General features: G+C 41.1%; 1 protein-coding gene and 1 non-coding gene across 2 annotated transcripts; both read right to left on the reverse strand.

Moving 5' to 3' along the window:
• Positions 1-1,548: 1,548 nt before the first annotated feature.
• On the reverse strand, positions 1,549-14,375 carry CCDC117 (coiled-coil domain containing 117). Its single transcript, XM_019426551.2, has 5 exons — positions 14,050-14,375; positions 13,324-13,374; positions 8,396-8,620; positions 7,816-7,953; positions 1,549-4,531 (listed from the first exon to the last, which is right to left on the reverse strand). The coding sequence occupies exons 1-5, from the start codon at positions 14,229-14,231 to the stop codon at positions 4,294-4,296; spliced, it is 834 nt and encodes a 277-aa protein (XP_019282096.1). The 5' UTR covers positions 14,232-14,375; the 3' UTR covers positions 1,549-4,293.
• LOC128777132 (U6 spliceosomal RNA) lies at positions 9,810-9,913 on the reverse strand. Its single transcript, XR_008422331.1, has one exon. It is a non-coding gene; the product is annotated as a U6 spliceosomal RNA (small nuclear RNA).

The raw sequence follows: 14,375 nt of genomic DNA on the forward strand, positions 1-14,375 counted from the left end.
GTGCTGGGTGTCTATTTAGGGATTGTCTAGGCAAATGCAATTACAGATGCATTTTAGCCACTCTCCATCATAATTGCAGAAGCATCTGGAGATTGAGGCTCAAATAATTTACATTGAATGACATCACATGAAAGAGTCAGCTGTACGAACAGGGATAACACAGGACATACATAACCTGCGTTGATCTTCAGGGTTTTCATTTCCTGCACAGATGGGTGAAAATGACCCAACACTGCTCAGCCTTGACAAAACACCTGTTATTTAAGGATATCTTACTGAAACAAATTGGTCAGAAATAAAAATCAAGATCTCCTTCTGCAAAACCAAAGCAAGATTTCTATTAGATGCAGAGGGCTGTCCATAACTGAAAGTGAATCAGGCGACAAATGTCTGCACACCATTTTCCTGGGTCTTGTAACACCAATGTATATGTGCCCCCTTGCTTTTCTACTAGGTATGCTACTGGAGCAGACATAAGGTAGGAACAGAACTGTAGGCAAAAGGTAACCCTGCCTACTCCAGAAAGATTTTATCAGTTAAGTTCTAATATGCTAAGAATGAAATCTTTACCTGGGGACTTCTCAAGTTCATTAAAGGACAGGAAGACGGGCCTGTTTACCCACTAATCAGTTGTTGAAAGACAACATCCTTGTCTTGCTGGAGCTGTATGCATGCAACTGAGCTCTAAAATGCCACTGGCAGAGTATTTGGACCAGACAGATATACACAAAACTGTATTTTCTCAAGGAGTTTAGTATCACACTGACTGAACCACACTCTATCGTAGATTATTTCAATGAAATTTAAATGACATTTTAAGGTATTCTATGAGAAGACTGTAAAACCAATGGTCAAGTAGGAAGAACACTGAACCTGCTGAGTTTGATTCTAATACTAAAAGGTCATTCACTAATTAAGCTTTAGTTTCCAAATCTGTAAAATAACGAGGGTAGGTAACTTTTAGCTGTGATTTCCAAATTTTAGTGAAAAACAATATCCTGAATTTTCCACAATTGCACCCCAAACTTAACTCCGCCTGCCCACGATTCAGGGATTCAAGGTTATCAAGATTGTAAATATGCAGGCAACACTGCCACCCAGTGACCTGTCAACTCATAGGGAATGACCACTAACCAAATACCATGCAATTTTCTTATTCCCTATTTTTAAAGGTCCCCAACTTGTAAAAACAAAAATGCTGTGAAGTCCATATACTGTTTCCAACTCTATATTTAAACAGTTTTGAAGACTGTCACTACTGCCATCTGAATACTGGCAATCAGTCACGACTGCCAATCAATGCTAGTGACTGACAGCAGCAAATTGCTAAGTAGAGTGGAAAGCATTCTGTGGGTTTTAGAACGGCAAAACCTAGTTTATTTTGGAAATAGCTAATTCATTTATGAAGCTTACTTATAACCCAACACAGTCATCTCTTCAAAATAAACTTAAGCCCCTCACTAATATGAATGCTGCTTTAAATACAATTTAAAAGAAAGAGGTCGCTAATTTTGTTTACTTATGTGCAGGAATACAAATACCTCAAAATCAAAACACTTAAGAAGTTTTATTGAAAACAATAAAATACAGAAACACCAGATTCTCATTTTAAAGTTGACAGCATCTTCCAGAACCTTCCTAGTACTACACCATTCTTGTCACTATTAAATAATGAAACCAAATTTCAAATCCAAAATAATTAACGAACCTGCTTATAAATAAGCATTTCTTCTCATGGTTCTAGCCCCACACCCTAGTTTGTTTTTTTCTAAATTTTACATTTGCACCTTTTTTGAAAATGAGTTTGTTTTTTTTTTTTAACGACTGATTAATATTTTTGAGAACTGGACTTAACTTTATATTAAAAAAAAAAAACCCACACACACCTACTCAAACTCAGAGAAAATATACATTTGTTCATTAAAGCTCACCTGCTTTAGATAGTTTTTCTCTTCACACATTAGCATAATAAGCCAATGTTTGATCCATGCTTCAAAGCTGTACGAAATGAAAAGACCTGTTGATTCCCTAGGGAAACCTTAAGGCAAAAGCAAAAGCCTTACACTATAAAAGAAAAACAAAGAAAAACAAAGCAGAGGCATGGAGACTGTGGAAACGGCTCAGATGAATAAGCACCACAAGGATGAAGAAAATTTCTGTACAAACATATGCAAAAGGATAAAGTTTAAAAAGGAGCATTAAACATCCATTTTCCTGCAGAAATAATTAATCACGTCAGATAATCTGACTCCTGAAACAAGTTGTTTGGATTTTAATGAACAGATTCTTAATTCTCTCCTATAGTTACCAGTGGTATCAGAGCCTTGTTTTGGAGCTGTTCCTCCTTTTCCTCATACAGACCTTCGAGCAGAGGCTTGCCCCACAATTCCTATCGAAGACACTCTTAGTGTGTTTTGGGTCCTTCTCTGGAAAGTCGTCACCCCTTCCACCCTAACACTGGGACGAACTCCAAATTCTGGATGGTCACTTCACGTTTTTAAGTTACACCAGAACAAAATTTTTTAGCACGGCGATTTCTTTAAGGCTACAAACTTTGTAAGTTGGTCCCATTAAACAGTGACCTAAAGGCAGGAGTTTTTCAAACAGCATGAATCAAACACTTGCACATTTCAACAGAATACAGTTTACATTCATCTCTAAATCTGAGATTAAGAAACTATTAGCTGGTTTCCAACTGGTTTTAATACTGGTTTGAAGTTCGAATAATTTTACTGTGTAGACATTAAATATTGTTTAAATATTAAACATTAAATCTTTTCCTGACTGTCCAGACAGAAATAGAGAAAGCAGGAACAACAGGCAAAGGAAGAAACAGTCCAATGAACAGACTTGTTACTTCTACGCCATCTGTTACAAGGGGAGGGATTTCAGCATGGGTTTCAAAAATGCCTGGGAGCTGGTTTCTCAAAAGTCACCTCTACTTGGCATAAACCATTTTTTTTTTTTCTACATAAGATATCTGATTCCTACAAAGGAGGAAGAAACCCGGAAAACAAAACAGAACAAAAAGAACTGGGGTGGTCTCCCATTGTGTTTTAAGGGCCAGTATTACACTATTACACTCATTTAATAAGTTATAATGGAGATTCTGTAGCACTAAAGGAAGTGTTGTTTTAATCGGCACTACTGAGTCCTTGCCACACAGAAGAGCCCTTCCTGAGAAATAAAAAAACTTCAATCCTGGTTATCCCCAAAGGACACCTTGAGCCTGGTTTAGTTCCTCAAGATGAAGATGTCCTATTAGCAGGAAGCTGTTCTCTATTAACTCTGAGGTTTACTGCACCAACAGCTGAAGCACCGGGCAAAATGGCTAGTTCAGTACATCTCAATGTCACTCACCCATATGTTCTCAGTTCATTATTCTGTCACTGTTTTCTACGTTAACACTAAAATACTCGACTTGCTAACATAGGCATAACCTTTTAAAAATATCTATCAATGCTGGGCTTAGCTGACACGGCAGTTCCTTGGGATTACTTAAGGGAACTTTCTTCCGTAGCCAATTTACACATGGGTTACCTCACAATCACTTTTTAACTATCGTTCAAAGTTAATTACGTTGTAAACACTCCTGAAGTGTTGTGCAAGGGAAACCAAGGAGCAACAGTAGCACAAGGCAAAAAAGCCTTGAAGGAAAAACCTTTTCTATTTTCACTGCATTTGCAGAGGCTAAGAGGTGAGCCACAGTGCTACCAGCTATTAAATCAATATAGATACACAGAACGGACAACATCCAAGTTTCAGAGCCTCTGTTAAATCTCTTAGCAATAGGCTTAAGCTACTGCTTTTCTCCCTCCTCTTCCCAATCATACACAGTCACCATTGTAAACAGAGCTCCTATATCCATAGATGGAAGTTGTGACTCAACTGTCAGGGCACAGTCATAGTAGGAGCATCCTTCTTTCTTAATGCATCTTTTTCAGATTCAAGCATCTGCATTTTCTCTGATTATCTGAATGGTTTAGATAATGTAACAGATGACTGAAGTCACCCTTGGATACACAGCTTTTATACTTGCCTCTGCAGGCCGCAATTTCACATTCCCTTAATAAGCCCCCTGGAAAACTGCTTTTCCCTTGAGACAAGCTTCCTTGGCAAAAAGTTGGATTCAAGAAATGGCTACCCAAAATGAGAGTCCCACCCCAAATCACAGGTGGAGATATTATTACACCCGTTTTATAAAACTTTCAAGTCCCTATACTATACAAGTAGGCTCACGACTAAATACATGAGCCTTCTAAAATTTGACAACTTTAGCATAGAAACTGGTTTCTAGAGTTCCATCTCTTCTTCTGTGCAAGCGGCTGTCTCCAAACCACTGTAAACAGGCATCCCTGTTTGCCGAGGTTCCAAGAACAGTTCAGTTCTCCCAGGGAAGGCAGTGCCGGCAGCTGCATGCTTGGTTTGGCTCTCTCCTGTGTAGTTCTTAGCATTAGATGACGGCTTTGGCTTATCAGAAAGGAGTTCAGGGAGAGGTTTCCAGAGCACAAGCTCCATGGAAGGACGGCTCCTAAGACATAAAACACAGACTTTATCAAAACTTTTAGGATACGGAAATAAAGGATACATGTTGAAAAGCTAACGTTTGCTACCAAATATCTAGAGTTAAGAACTGATGGCATCAAACTAGGAGACTTATGGGGTAGGGTACCTGGATGGCTCAGTCAGTTGAGCATCCAACTTCAGCTCAGGTCATGATCTCATGGTTCTTGAGTTCGAGCCCTGCATCCGGCTCTCTGCTATCAGCACAAAGCCCACTTCAGATCCTCTCTCCCTCTCTTTGTCCCTCCCCTGCTCGTTCTCTCTTTCTCTCTCAAAAATAAGTAAGCAAACTTTATTTTTTTTCTTTTAAAATTTTATTTATTTTGAGAGAGAGTGTGAGTGAGAGGGGAAAGGGTGGGGGTGGCAGAGAGAGAGAGAGAATCCCAAGCAGGCTCTGCACTGTCAGCGCTAAGACCCATGCAGGGCTCAAACTCACAAATCGTGAGATCATGATCTGAACAGAAGTCAAGAGTCAGAGGCTTATCTGACTGAGCCACCCACGTGCCCCAAGTACATAAACTAAAAACAGAAAGAAAAAAAAAAAAAAAATAGACTTGTGATGATCCAAACAGATCTTTAGAAAGACACTCAAATACATATAATTTTACAGTTCTGCATGCATTTTTAACCAAACCAACCAGCTGTACTGATGCTGTGATTAAAACTAACACAGGGGTAACTGACTGGCTCAGTCAGGAGAGCATGTGACTCTTGATCTCAGGGTTAAGTTCAAGCCCCACACTGGGCATAGAGATTACTTAAAAAAAATTTTTTTTTTTAATGTTTGTTTATATTTGAGAGACAGAAAGAGACAGAGGGCAAGTGGGGGAAGGACAGAAAGAGAGGGAGACAATCTGAGGCAGGCTCCAGGCTCTGAGCCGTCAGCACAGAGCCCCACGTGGGGATCGAACTCACAAACCATGAGATCATGACCTGAGCCGAAGTCGGGCACTTAACCGACTGAGCCACCCAGGTGCCCCGAGATTACTTAAAATATTTAAAAATAAAAGCAATATAAACATGCAATGTGAAAAAGAGGCCCCTTATTATGCTAAGTGAAATTAGAGAAAGACAAATATATGACTTCACTCATGTGAGGACTTTAAGATACGCAACAGATGAACGTAAGGGAAGGGAAGCAAAAGCAATATAAAAACAGGGAGGGAGACAAAACATAAGAGACTCTTAAATATAGAGAATAAACAGAGGGTTGCTGGAGGGGTTGTGGGGGATGGGCTAAATGGGTAAGGGGCTTAAGGATTCTATTCCTGAAATGATTGTTGCACCATATGCTAACTTGGATGTAAACTATAAAAAATAAATTAGATTAAAAAAAGAAAAACAGAGGCCCTTGATTCAATGCCGTTATAAGTTTCCCAAATTGTGGTTAATATTAGTAGATATGAGCTACCATCTTCTACTAAACTATTATAAATTTGTTTATGTTTATTTATTTTTGAGAGAGAGAGAGAGAGAGAGAGCGAGCACAAGAGGGGGAGGGGCAGGAGAGAGGGAGACACAGAATCCGAAGCAGGCTCCAGGTTCTGAGCAGTCAGCACAGAGCCCGATGTGGGGCTCGAATCCACGATCCATGAGATCATAACCGGAGCCGAAGTCAGATAGATGCTCAACCGACTGAGCCACCCAGGTGCCCCTAAACTATAAATGAAACACTGACCAAACACATTAAAAGCATCTCTGTATACCTTTTGCTTAGTATAACTATGAAGTATAATGCTTTTTGCAATAAGTCTAAACGATTATGTTGCCAGGGCCTGCCTGCCCCTCAGTCCTCCTCCATCCAGTGATGGTTTGATGGTTTCTGGAACCTAAAGGCAAATAAAACTAAATAAACCACAATGAAGAATACTCCCAAAGGTTAGCTTCTGGAAAACTACTGAGAGCAGAAAGTGCTATTTTTTTTAGGTTGTAAGGCAAAATGACCTGTTTACTCTTGGCTATTTACCCACTCTCAGGGCTGGTTAGTTAATTATAAGCTCAAGCTAGGGGGCTAATGCAAAACCTCTGTGATCTAACATCAAGCAGCAGCTGAACCCACTGTGGCCAAAGGCAATAATGCCTCATCTGCTTGGCATCACTGGGGCTGGTGTCCTAAGAGGTTTTTTCAGATATCTGACACTTACCCTCACAAAGTATCAAATCTGTGTACGGTATTTTCCAGGCAACACCTAAATGGCACTTTGTGACTTGACTATTACTTTACACGTGGATAATGATGGCTTCAGATCTTGTAAGCTCAAGGACTATAGGAATTACAGACTAGCATTAGTTTTTACGTTAATGGCCCCAGGCTGCTTTGCTTTTTAGGTTATGTGTGCTTTCTAGTTTCCGCTCTAGTCCTCACACTGTATTGTCACTACTCACTACTATGAGTTTGTACTGCTCTCACTTGCTGTTTCTTCGTTTCTACTCTGATGCTCTAAGAATCCAGGTACCTGAGGTCAGTAAACTGGGTCTAACTTAAGAGCAAACTGGCTTAGAGCTAAAGCCCTGAGAGACTATCCACTGTGAGACAAGAACACGAGCTTTGGATTGTGGCCTTTGTGGTAACTGTTTTGGCTGATGGCAGATTTCTTCTGGTTTATTTTTAAGGTCTTTTTATTTTTATTAAAAAAATTTTTTCTTTAATGCTATTTATTTTTGAGAGAGAGAGAGAGACAGAGTGGGAAAGGGGCAGAGAGAGAGGGAGACACAGAATCCAAAACAGACTCCAGGCTCTGAGCTGTCAGCACAGAGCCTGATGCAGGGCTCATGAGTGGTGAAATCATGACCTAAGCCGAAGTCGGACACTTAACTGAGCCACCCAGGCACCTGTTTTCTAGGTCTTAATGGTGTTCCTGAACAACTGAGAGAGGCTGGTAAACAAGAGCTTTTGAAATGTGGTTCCATATCCTACGACAATACTTTAAGAGAATAGGCTATTGTCAATCCTCCCATCCTGAAGTATTAGATGGTCACCCACTTCAGAACTTCAAAAGAATCTGAGGTTAAGAAGGTATGTATACTTCAAACTTGTCCATGCACAGTATCTTGTTCACCCACAGTTAACTAAGAAAAAAGTCTGTATCCAGACTAAGCTAAATAGAAAACCTATTGTACTTTCATTGGGCTGGTGAGCAGGAGACATGGCGAGCAGGAGACAAGACTAGGATAGCACGGGCCTTGTCAGGAGACACCACCAGGTCTCCCTTCAAGATCACAATTAAAAGGAAACCAGGAACCAACACTTACATGGACTCAATCATTTTCTTTGTAAAGACTTCATCAAATTCCCTCTTCAAACCTGTTTTCATGGTGTCAGAAAGAACAAGACTGGGGAGATGGTTAATATTTCTGTCAGCTTCAACTTCTTCATCTTCATCAATTATCCTAAATAAAGGCAGCAGAAGCAGAGAAAGAAAAATTAGTCAAGCTGTTATGTACTGTGGCAATTGAACAAAATTTTAAAAATAATAATAAAAGCAACAGATGCTATAGGAAAAGATCAAGTAAAACATGAGGCTGAGTGAAGAAAGTACAGGCAGAAGAGTTACTCAGTATTTAACACAAGTTTTACATCAGATGCAATCAAATTTGAAGAACATGTCCCTGAAAACTCCCATAAACCAAAAATTAATATTCAGAAACACTAACATCCAGCAAAGTTCTATGAGAAGAACTTACTTTAACATTGAATGTGTAAACTTTGAGTTCATAGTCTGAGAGATTGAGAATCACCATTATGACCAAACTGACTAATTAGACTAGCTTAAGAGAGCAGAGATGGCACATGAGACCAACAAGAAGCCAGCAACATACACTACCCATTTACCTGTCCTCAATTTCCTGAAGCCTCCTTCGGGCAACTTCACACTGTGGTTCTCCCGTTGTCTGATCCATTTCTTCACAAATTACATCTAACATGCCAGGTGCAGAGAGGCCACTAGTACACGGATTTACTCCATGACTCTCTATATCCTGATGTGCACAAAGAATCCAGTCATTAGGACCAGCACACAGCCCTGCTTCAGTTAGCCTTTTCTTTCTTACTGGACAACTGAAAAAAAAAAAAAAAAAATCAATGAAAATTCAGAATCATATAAATAAAACATTTATCATCCCTATGTCTAATCCCTATGCCTAAACTCTTATACAAAAAACTCTAATTTTTGATAGTGTGATTGCAAGATGGAGAATTTTGCATTTTGCCATTTTGACAGCCTCCTTGAGATGTTTTCTTCTACTGCTCTCTACTGTATCAGACTGTACCTGCAAGATTTTGCTTTCTCAGATTAGAAGTAGTCAATGTGGGAACTTAAAATCATTCCTATTTGGCTCTGGGTAGGTCACGTGGAAAGTACAGAAACCAAAACCACAAGGCAGCAATTCAGCACCAGCCATATTTTGTCACAATTCTGCTTGCTCCACATGGGGAGATAGTCTACAGGTGTTCTATACTCCTGCAGGACGAAAATACATGCTTGATCAGGTATGTTCCAATAGGCTGTAGATGATTCTCTTGATCCTCTCCAGAATGTCAGAGACTATGATTTGGCTCTGAGTCTCTTTGTCATATAAGGTAGAGTTACACGTTGGGCACCAGACACCAAAGCTCCCAAGTCCTAGCTCTTATGCCATTCTCACTGGAACTTGCGGCCTCCTTACAGGAAGTTCAACAGTTCAAGCTTATGCCATGAACTAGTATTTGCATGTACTACAACATGCCCAATTTAGTTGAAAACACTCTGAAGCAGATAAAATAGACAACTGGTCCTATTCTATTTAAGTATTTAGACCAGAAGTACTTTATTGCTTGGGCATCAGCAAGTGCAGTGTCAGAAACAGAACACAGCTCTGCAACTAAAAAAAAAAAAAAAAAAAAAAAAAAAAAAATTTGTTAATGGTTACCACAGCTTCTGACTCTCTAAACTGAAGGTCAAAGGAAGTGGTATGTATTTTACAAGAAATTTCTGTTCACGGTACAACTACAAAAATCACCTTTAAAAAAAAGGATACAAAAAACAACATTAAAGTCTCTGGCAATATAAAATCTGACAATGCTCTCTTGAACCTAGACTTTTATTGGAATCAACTATTAAATGTTTTTAAAAAATGGTTTAGTTTTTTGAGGTCTTTTTTTCTTTTTAGCATAGTTGACATACAGTGTTACATTAGTTTACGGTGTACAACATAGTGATTCAACAACTCTAAATCTTATGCTATGCTCACAACTGTAGCTATAATCTGAATATATGTAACTCCACGAATCTGTGTATCATCCTTGCACAGGAGCCACGCTAATCTCTGTTATCATTCCAATTTTTAGTACACATGCTGCTGAAGTGAGCACAATAATATGTTTAGTTTATAGTTGGTTTTAACTGATAAGAAAGTATTAAAAATGTCTAGCTATACATCAAATATTTCTGTAATAGTGGATAGTTTTATGGTGTGGTGTTTTGGAAAGCAGGAGAAACTATACACACAAAACCAGCTAAGAAAAAGAATACATCTATCTGGAGAGAACAGATAATTTCCTAGCACATCCAATAATTCAACTACAAAATGCAACTGAGTGTAAGAGTTGCGTTCTGATCTCTAACCTCCAACACGATTTGGACTAAATTATCTCATGCCTTGTAGGTCCATTTGCAAGTAATTAGAGATCAATGATAATTAAGCTCCAAAGAAAATGTGATATAAAAGACTTCAAAGTACAGATAAGAGCTATGGAAGTGGCAGGTGGGCAGTACGCATTAGATATCCAAATGTCAAGTTCCTCATTCTCAGGGCCTCAATCTCTTCATCTGTAAATTAAAGATGGTTTTGTTTATTTTTTAAAGTAAGCTTTACACCCAATGTGGAGCTTGGACTGTCAACCCCATTGCATGCTCTACCAACTGAGCCAGACAGGCACCCCAAAGGTGGTTAACTTTTTAAGCCAACAGATTTTACGCTTCAAACTTTTAACACTGGGACTCTTTATTCAAGTATGTCTTATAGAGTACTCCAAAAGACAAGGGCAAAGAGGTCCCTATGTATGCGCAGCAATCCCAAGGCAATTAAGAACCTAAATCCTGTCTGGCCTGATGGTTTTTAAACTGACACAACTTTCAAATCTATTTAGCCTGTGCTTCAAAAAGTTAGAAAATCCAAAGTTTCTGCTGGCCAAAAAACAAACAAAACCTACACAAAGTTAAAAGGCAAATGACAAATTTTGGGGAAGCATAACACACATAAACAAACTACTGATTTCTTTCGTAAAGATTTCTTATGGATGAACAAGAAAAAGATCAATACGGCAATAGGAAATCTGCACAAACATGAACTGACACAATGAAACACGAATGCATTAAATGAAAAGATGTTCGACGTAACTTTAATTTACAAGATATAAGTTAAAACAGTGATCATATTTTAACTATGAAATCCTACACTTACACAATTCAATGAATAATTAGAAAATATGCATCCATAAAGATAACATTTGTAGGAGCGCCTGGGTGGTTCAGTCGGTTAAGCATCTGACTCTTGGTTTTGGCGCAGGTCATGATCTCAGTTTGTGAATTTGAGCCCCACATCAGGCTCTGTGCTGACAGTGCAGAGCCTGCTTGGGATTCTCCCTTCTCACTCTCTGCCCCTCCTCTGCTCTCTCTCAAAATAATAAGCATTAAAAAAATAATAACATGCAAGATACAGACCTCTGCAACATCCCAAAATGGTACTCTATATTCTCCATCCTACAGGTAAACACTGTATTACAGTATTTACTTCTTTTAAAAAGTACATTATCAAGCACGTAAATATGCATCCCTAAACAATGTTTAGGGCAAAACTATGCCTGGCTTTCAACCTTATACTTAGGAAATTGTACTGTATACATTCTTGGGATTTTTTTTTTTTTTGCTCATATTATGCTTATAAGACACATCCATGTTGATAAATGCAATACATTCTCTTTTGCCCCTTTGTACTGAATAGAATTCCTTTGTATGAATTTAATTTACCCATTTTACTGTTGAGGGACCTATGGGTCTTTTCCAGTTTAGAGCTATTATGAACAAGGATGCTATGAACCTTCTTGTACGTGCCTCCTGCTGCGAGTGTGTACCTACTCAAGAGTGGAACGTTTGGGTAACAGAGTAGGTATGCCTTCAACTTACTAGATAATGCCAAACTATTTCCCAAAGTGCTTGTACCAATTTACATTCTCATCTATAGTATTGCAGAGTTACCGGGTGCTCCAATATCTGGTGGTAAAGTAGATCACACTGCGGCTTTTACTAGGCATTTTCCTAAAGACTGATAAAGTTAAATGAACACCTTTCTTTTGGTTGGTCATTTCGATATCTTCTTTGAGAGATTCTTTCACTCATTTTTCTATTATACTGCCTGTCTAGGAGATGTAATTATTTACCCGGAAGTGAGGGTAAAAAAAAAAAAAGTTTGAAAACAAACAAACGGTTTGAAAATACAGTTCTGGTGACAAGATGGAGAAGCAACCATTTCCACTGTTAAAAGGAATATAAGTTGGCAACAACTCTTGTTCAAATTTAAAATGCATGCCATACCCCATCTAGAAATCCATTAACCTACTTGTACATATATACGAGGAACTTTTTTTTTTAATGTTTATTTTTTTTTTAATCTTGTTTTTATTTCTTTTTTTTTAATTTTTTTTTAACGTTTATTTATTTTTGAGACAGGGAGAGACAGAGCATGAACGGGGGAGGGGCAGAGAGAGAGGGAGACACAGAATCTGAAACAGGCTCCAGGCTCTGAGCTGTCAGCACAGAGCCCGACGCGGGGCTCGAACTCACGGACCGCGAGATCATGACCTGAGCTGAAGTCGGCCGCTTAACCGACTGAGCCACCTGGGTGCCCCTTTAATGTTTATTTTTGAGACAGAGAGAGAGAGAGACAGACAGACAGACAGAGCGAGCGCAAGCAGGGGAGGAGCAGAGAGAGAGGGAGACACAGAATCCGGCAGGCTCCAGGCTCTGAGCTGTCAGCACAGAGCCCGACGTGGGGCTTGAACTCAGCAACCGAGAGATCATGACCTGAGCCGAAGTCGGACGCTTAACCGACTGAGGCACCCAGGCGCCCCTACAAGGAACTTTAAAAAAGAAGGGCATGGTAGATTTAACCTACAGTAAAAGCAAAAGACTAGAAAGAATTTAGAAAGCCATGGACAGGAGACTGGTTAATGATCTATACCTACTTACAACAGAATTCTATTCAATGTTGCAGAAGAAATTAGGTAGAAGTCTACCTGCCCATATGCAACAAGCCACAGGATAGCAAAATGGAAAGATCCAAGTGTTACACAATGTGAAGTTACCTTCTTAGAAATGTAGAAAACCTGAGGTATATACAGTTATAAACTCGTTAAGTTTTTAGATTATCTTCCAAAGGAGAAATTGGAAACAGGTAACAGGGGTCGCATCTGTGGAGAAAAGGGGAGCATGCACTCTAACACTTCACAATTTTTACCCTTTTGCACACTTGAAATTCTTTTACTTTCTGCACGTAATAATATTTACATGGATGAAAACTCAAACATTGCTAAGGATTACGGAGAGAAGTCTCCCTCCCGCAGGCCAGCTACCCAGTTACTTTCCCTAAAAGGCGACCGACGTTAGCAGTTCCCTGTGCCTCCTTGCACAGCTACCTAATGTTTCACCTTTTCACTTTTAGGTAACTGGGAATATAAAATAGATGAAATGACCATAAAGTGAATAAATGGCACCTGAAACTTACTCATCATCCTCCTCCTCTCGCTTGTGTTTCTTTTTACAGCGAACTGAAACACTGTTGAAACAAACAAAATCAGTCAATTGAGAAATTTACTGAGCCCGGGCTTTCGGCATCCACTCTTCCTTTCCCCAGTAACCTTGCCGATGCCACAAGTACTGGCTTGTCCCCTTCCTTCCCGACTGGGATTGGATATCCAGATCACAAGGTCGGTCTGGTTGGGTGGTCCCGACCGAGTCAGAAGTTGAAATCTCAACTTCCCACTTTGTCGAGAGAGTGGGAAATGAATCCGGAGGGACCGACGTGGGGAAAACGTTTCTAGGGGCAGGCACTGTGCTAAGCACTTTGCTTCCACGGTCTCACTAGCAGGACCCATTTCTGTCCCTCTTTGCAGATGAGAGACCGAGTGTGTGTCTGAGAAGCCCTGAAAGTTAGCACCGGCGGCCGCGCCGAGGGGACGGCCGGGCTCCGGGCGGCCCGGGTTCCACCCCCGGCCCGAAGTGGACAAGCTCGGCAAAGTCGGCTCACTTTTCGGAAGCGCAGGCCTGCCGCGGTCCTCCCCGGACTCCCGGGCTGTGTGGCCCCAAGCGACTTACAGTTAACGTCCCTGGGGATCAGTTTCTCATCTGCTATGTGGGGGCTCAGGAGCCCCCCCCCCCCCCCCGCCCCGCGGAGGGTCGTGAGGATTAATGAGCCGGAGCTCCGCGCCCGCCCGCCCCGCCGGCTCCTCACCGTCCGCGCGCCGCGCTCCCGCCGGGGCTGCTCGGGGAGGCGCGGGGTCCCGGCCGCGGGGCCAGCTCGGCGCCGTCCACTCCCGGCGTGAAGGCCCGGCCGGGGAAGGCCGGCGGCGGCTGCAGGAAGTCCGGGCCGCCGCTCAGAGGGAGGCCGCTGAAGGGCCGGCCGAGCGCGGCCATGGCCGGGGAGACGAGGAGGCTGCGTCCGCGGCCCCGGCCGCCCGCGTCCCCAGGCCCGGCAGCTGCGGCCACAGCGACTGCCGAGAGGCGCCCGCCTCTGAGCCCGCTCTCGACCCCACGTCACGCCTTCTAGAACCCTCCACC

This window comes from Panthera pardus, unplaced genomic scaffold (assembly GCF_024362965.1).
Source record: "Panthera pardus isolate Hobbes unplaced genomic scaffold, ASM2436296v1 HiC_scaffold_15, whole genome shotgun sequence".
Taxonomy (NCBI): domain Eukaryota; kingdom Metazoa; phylum Chordata; class Mammalia; order Carnivora; family Felidae; genus Panthera; species Panthera pardus.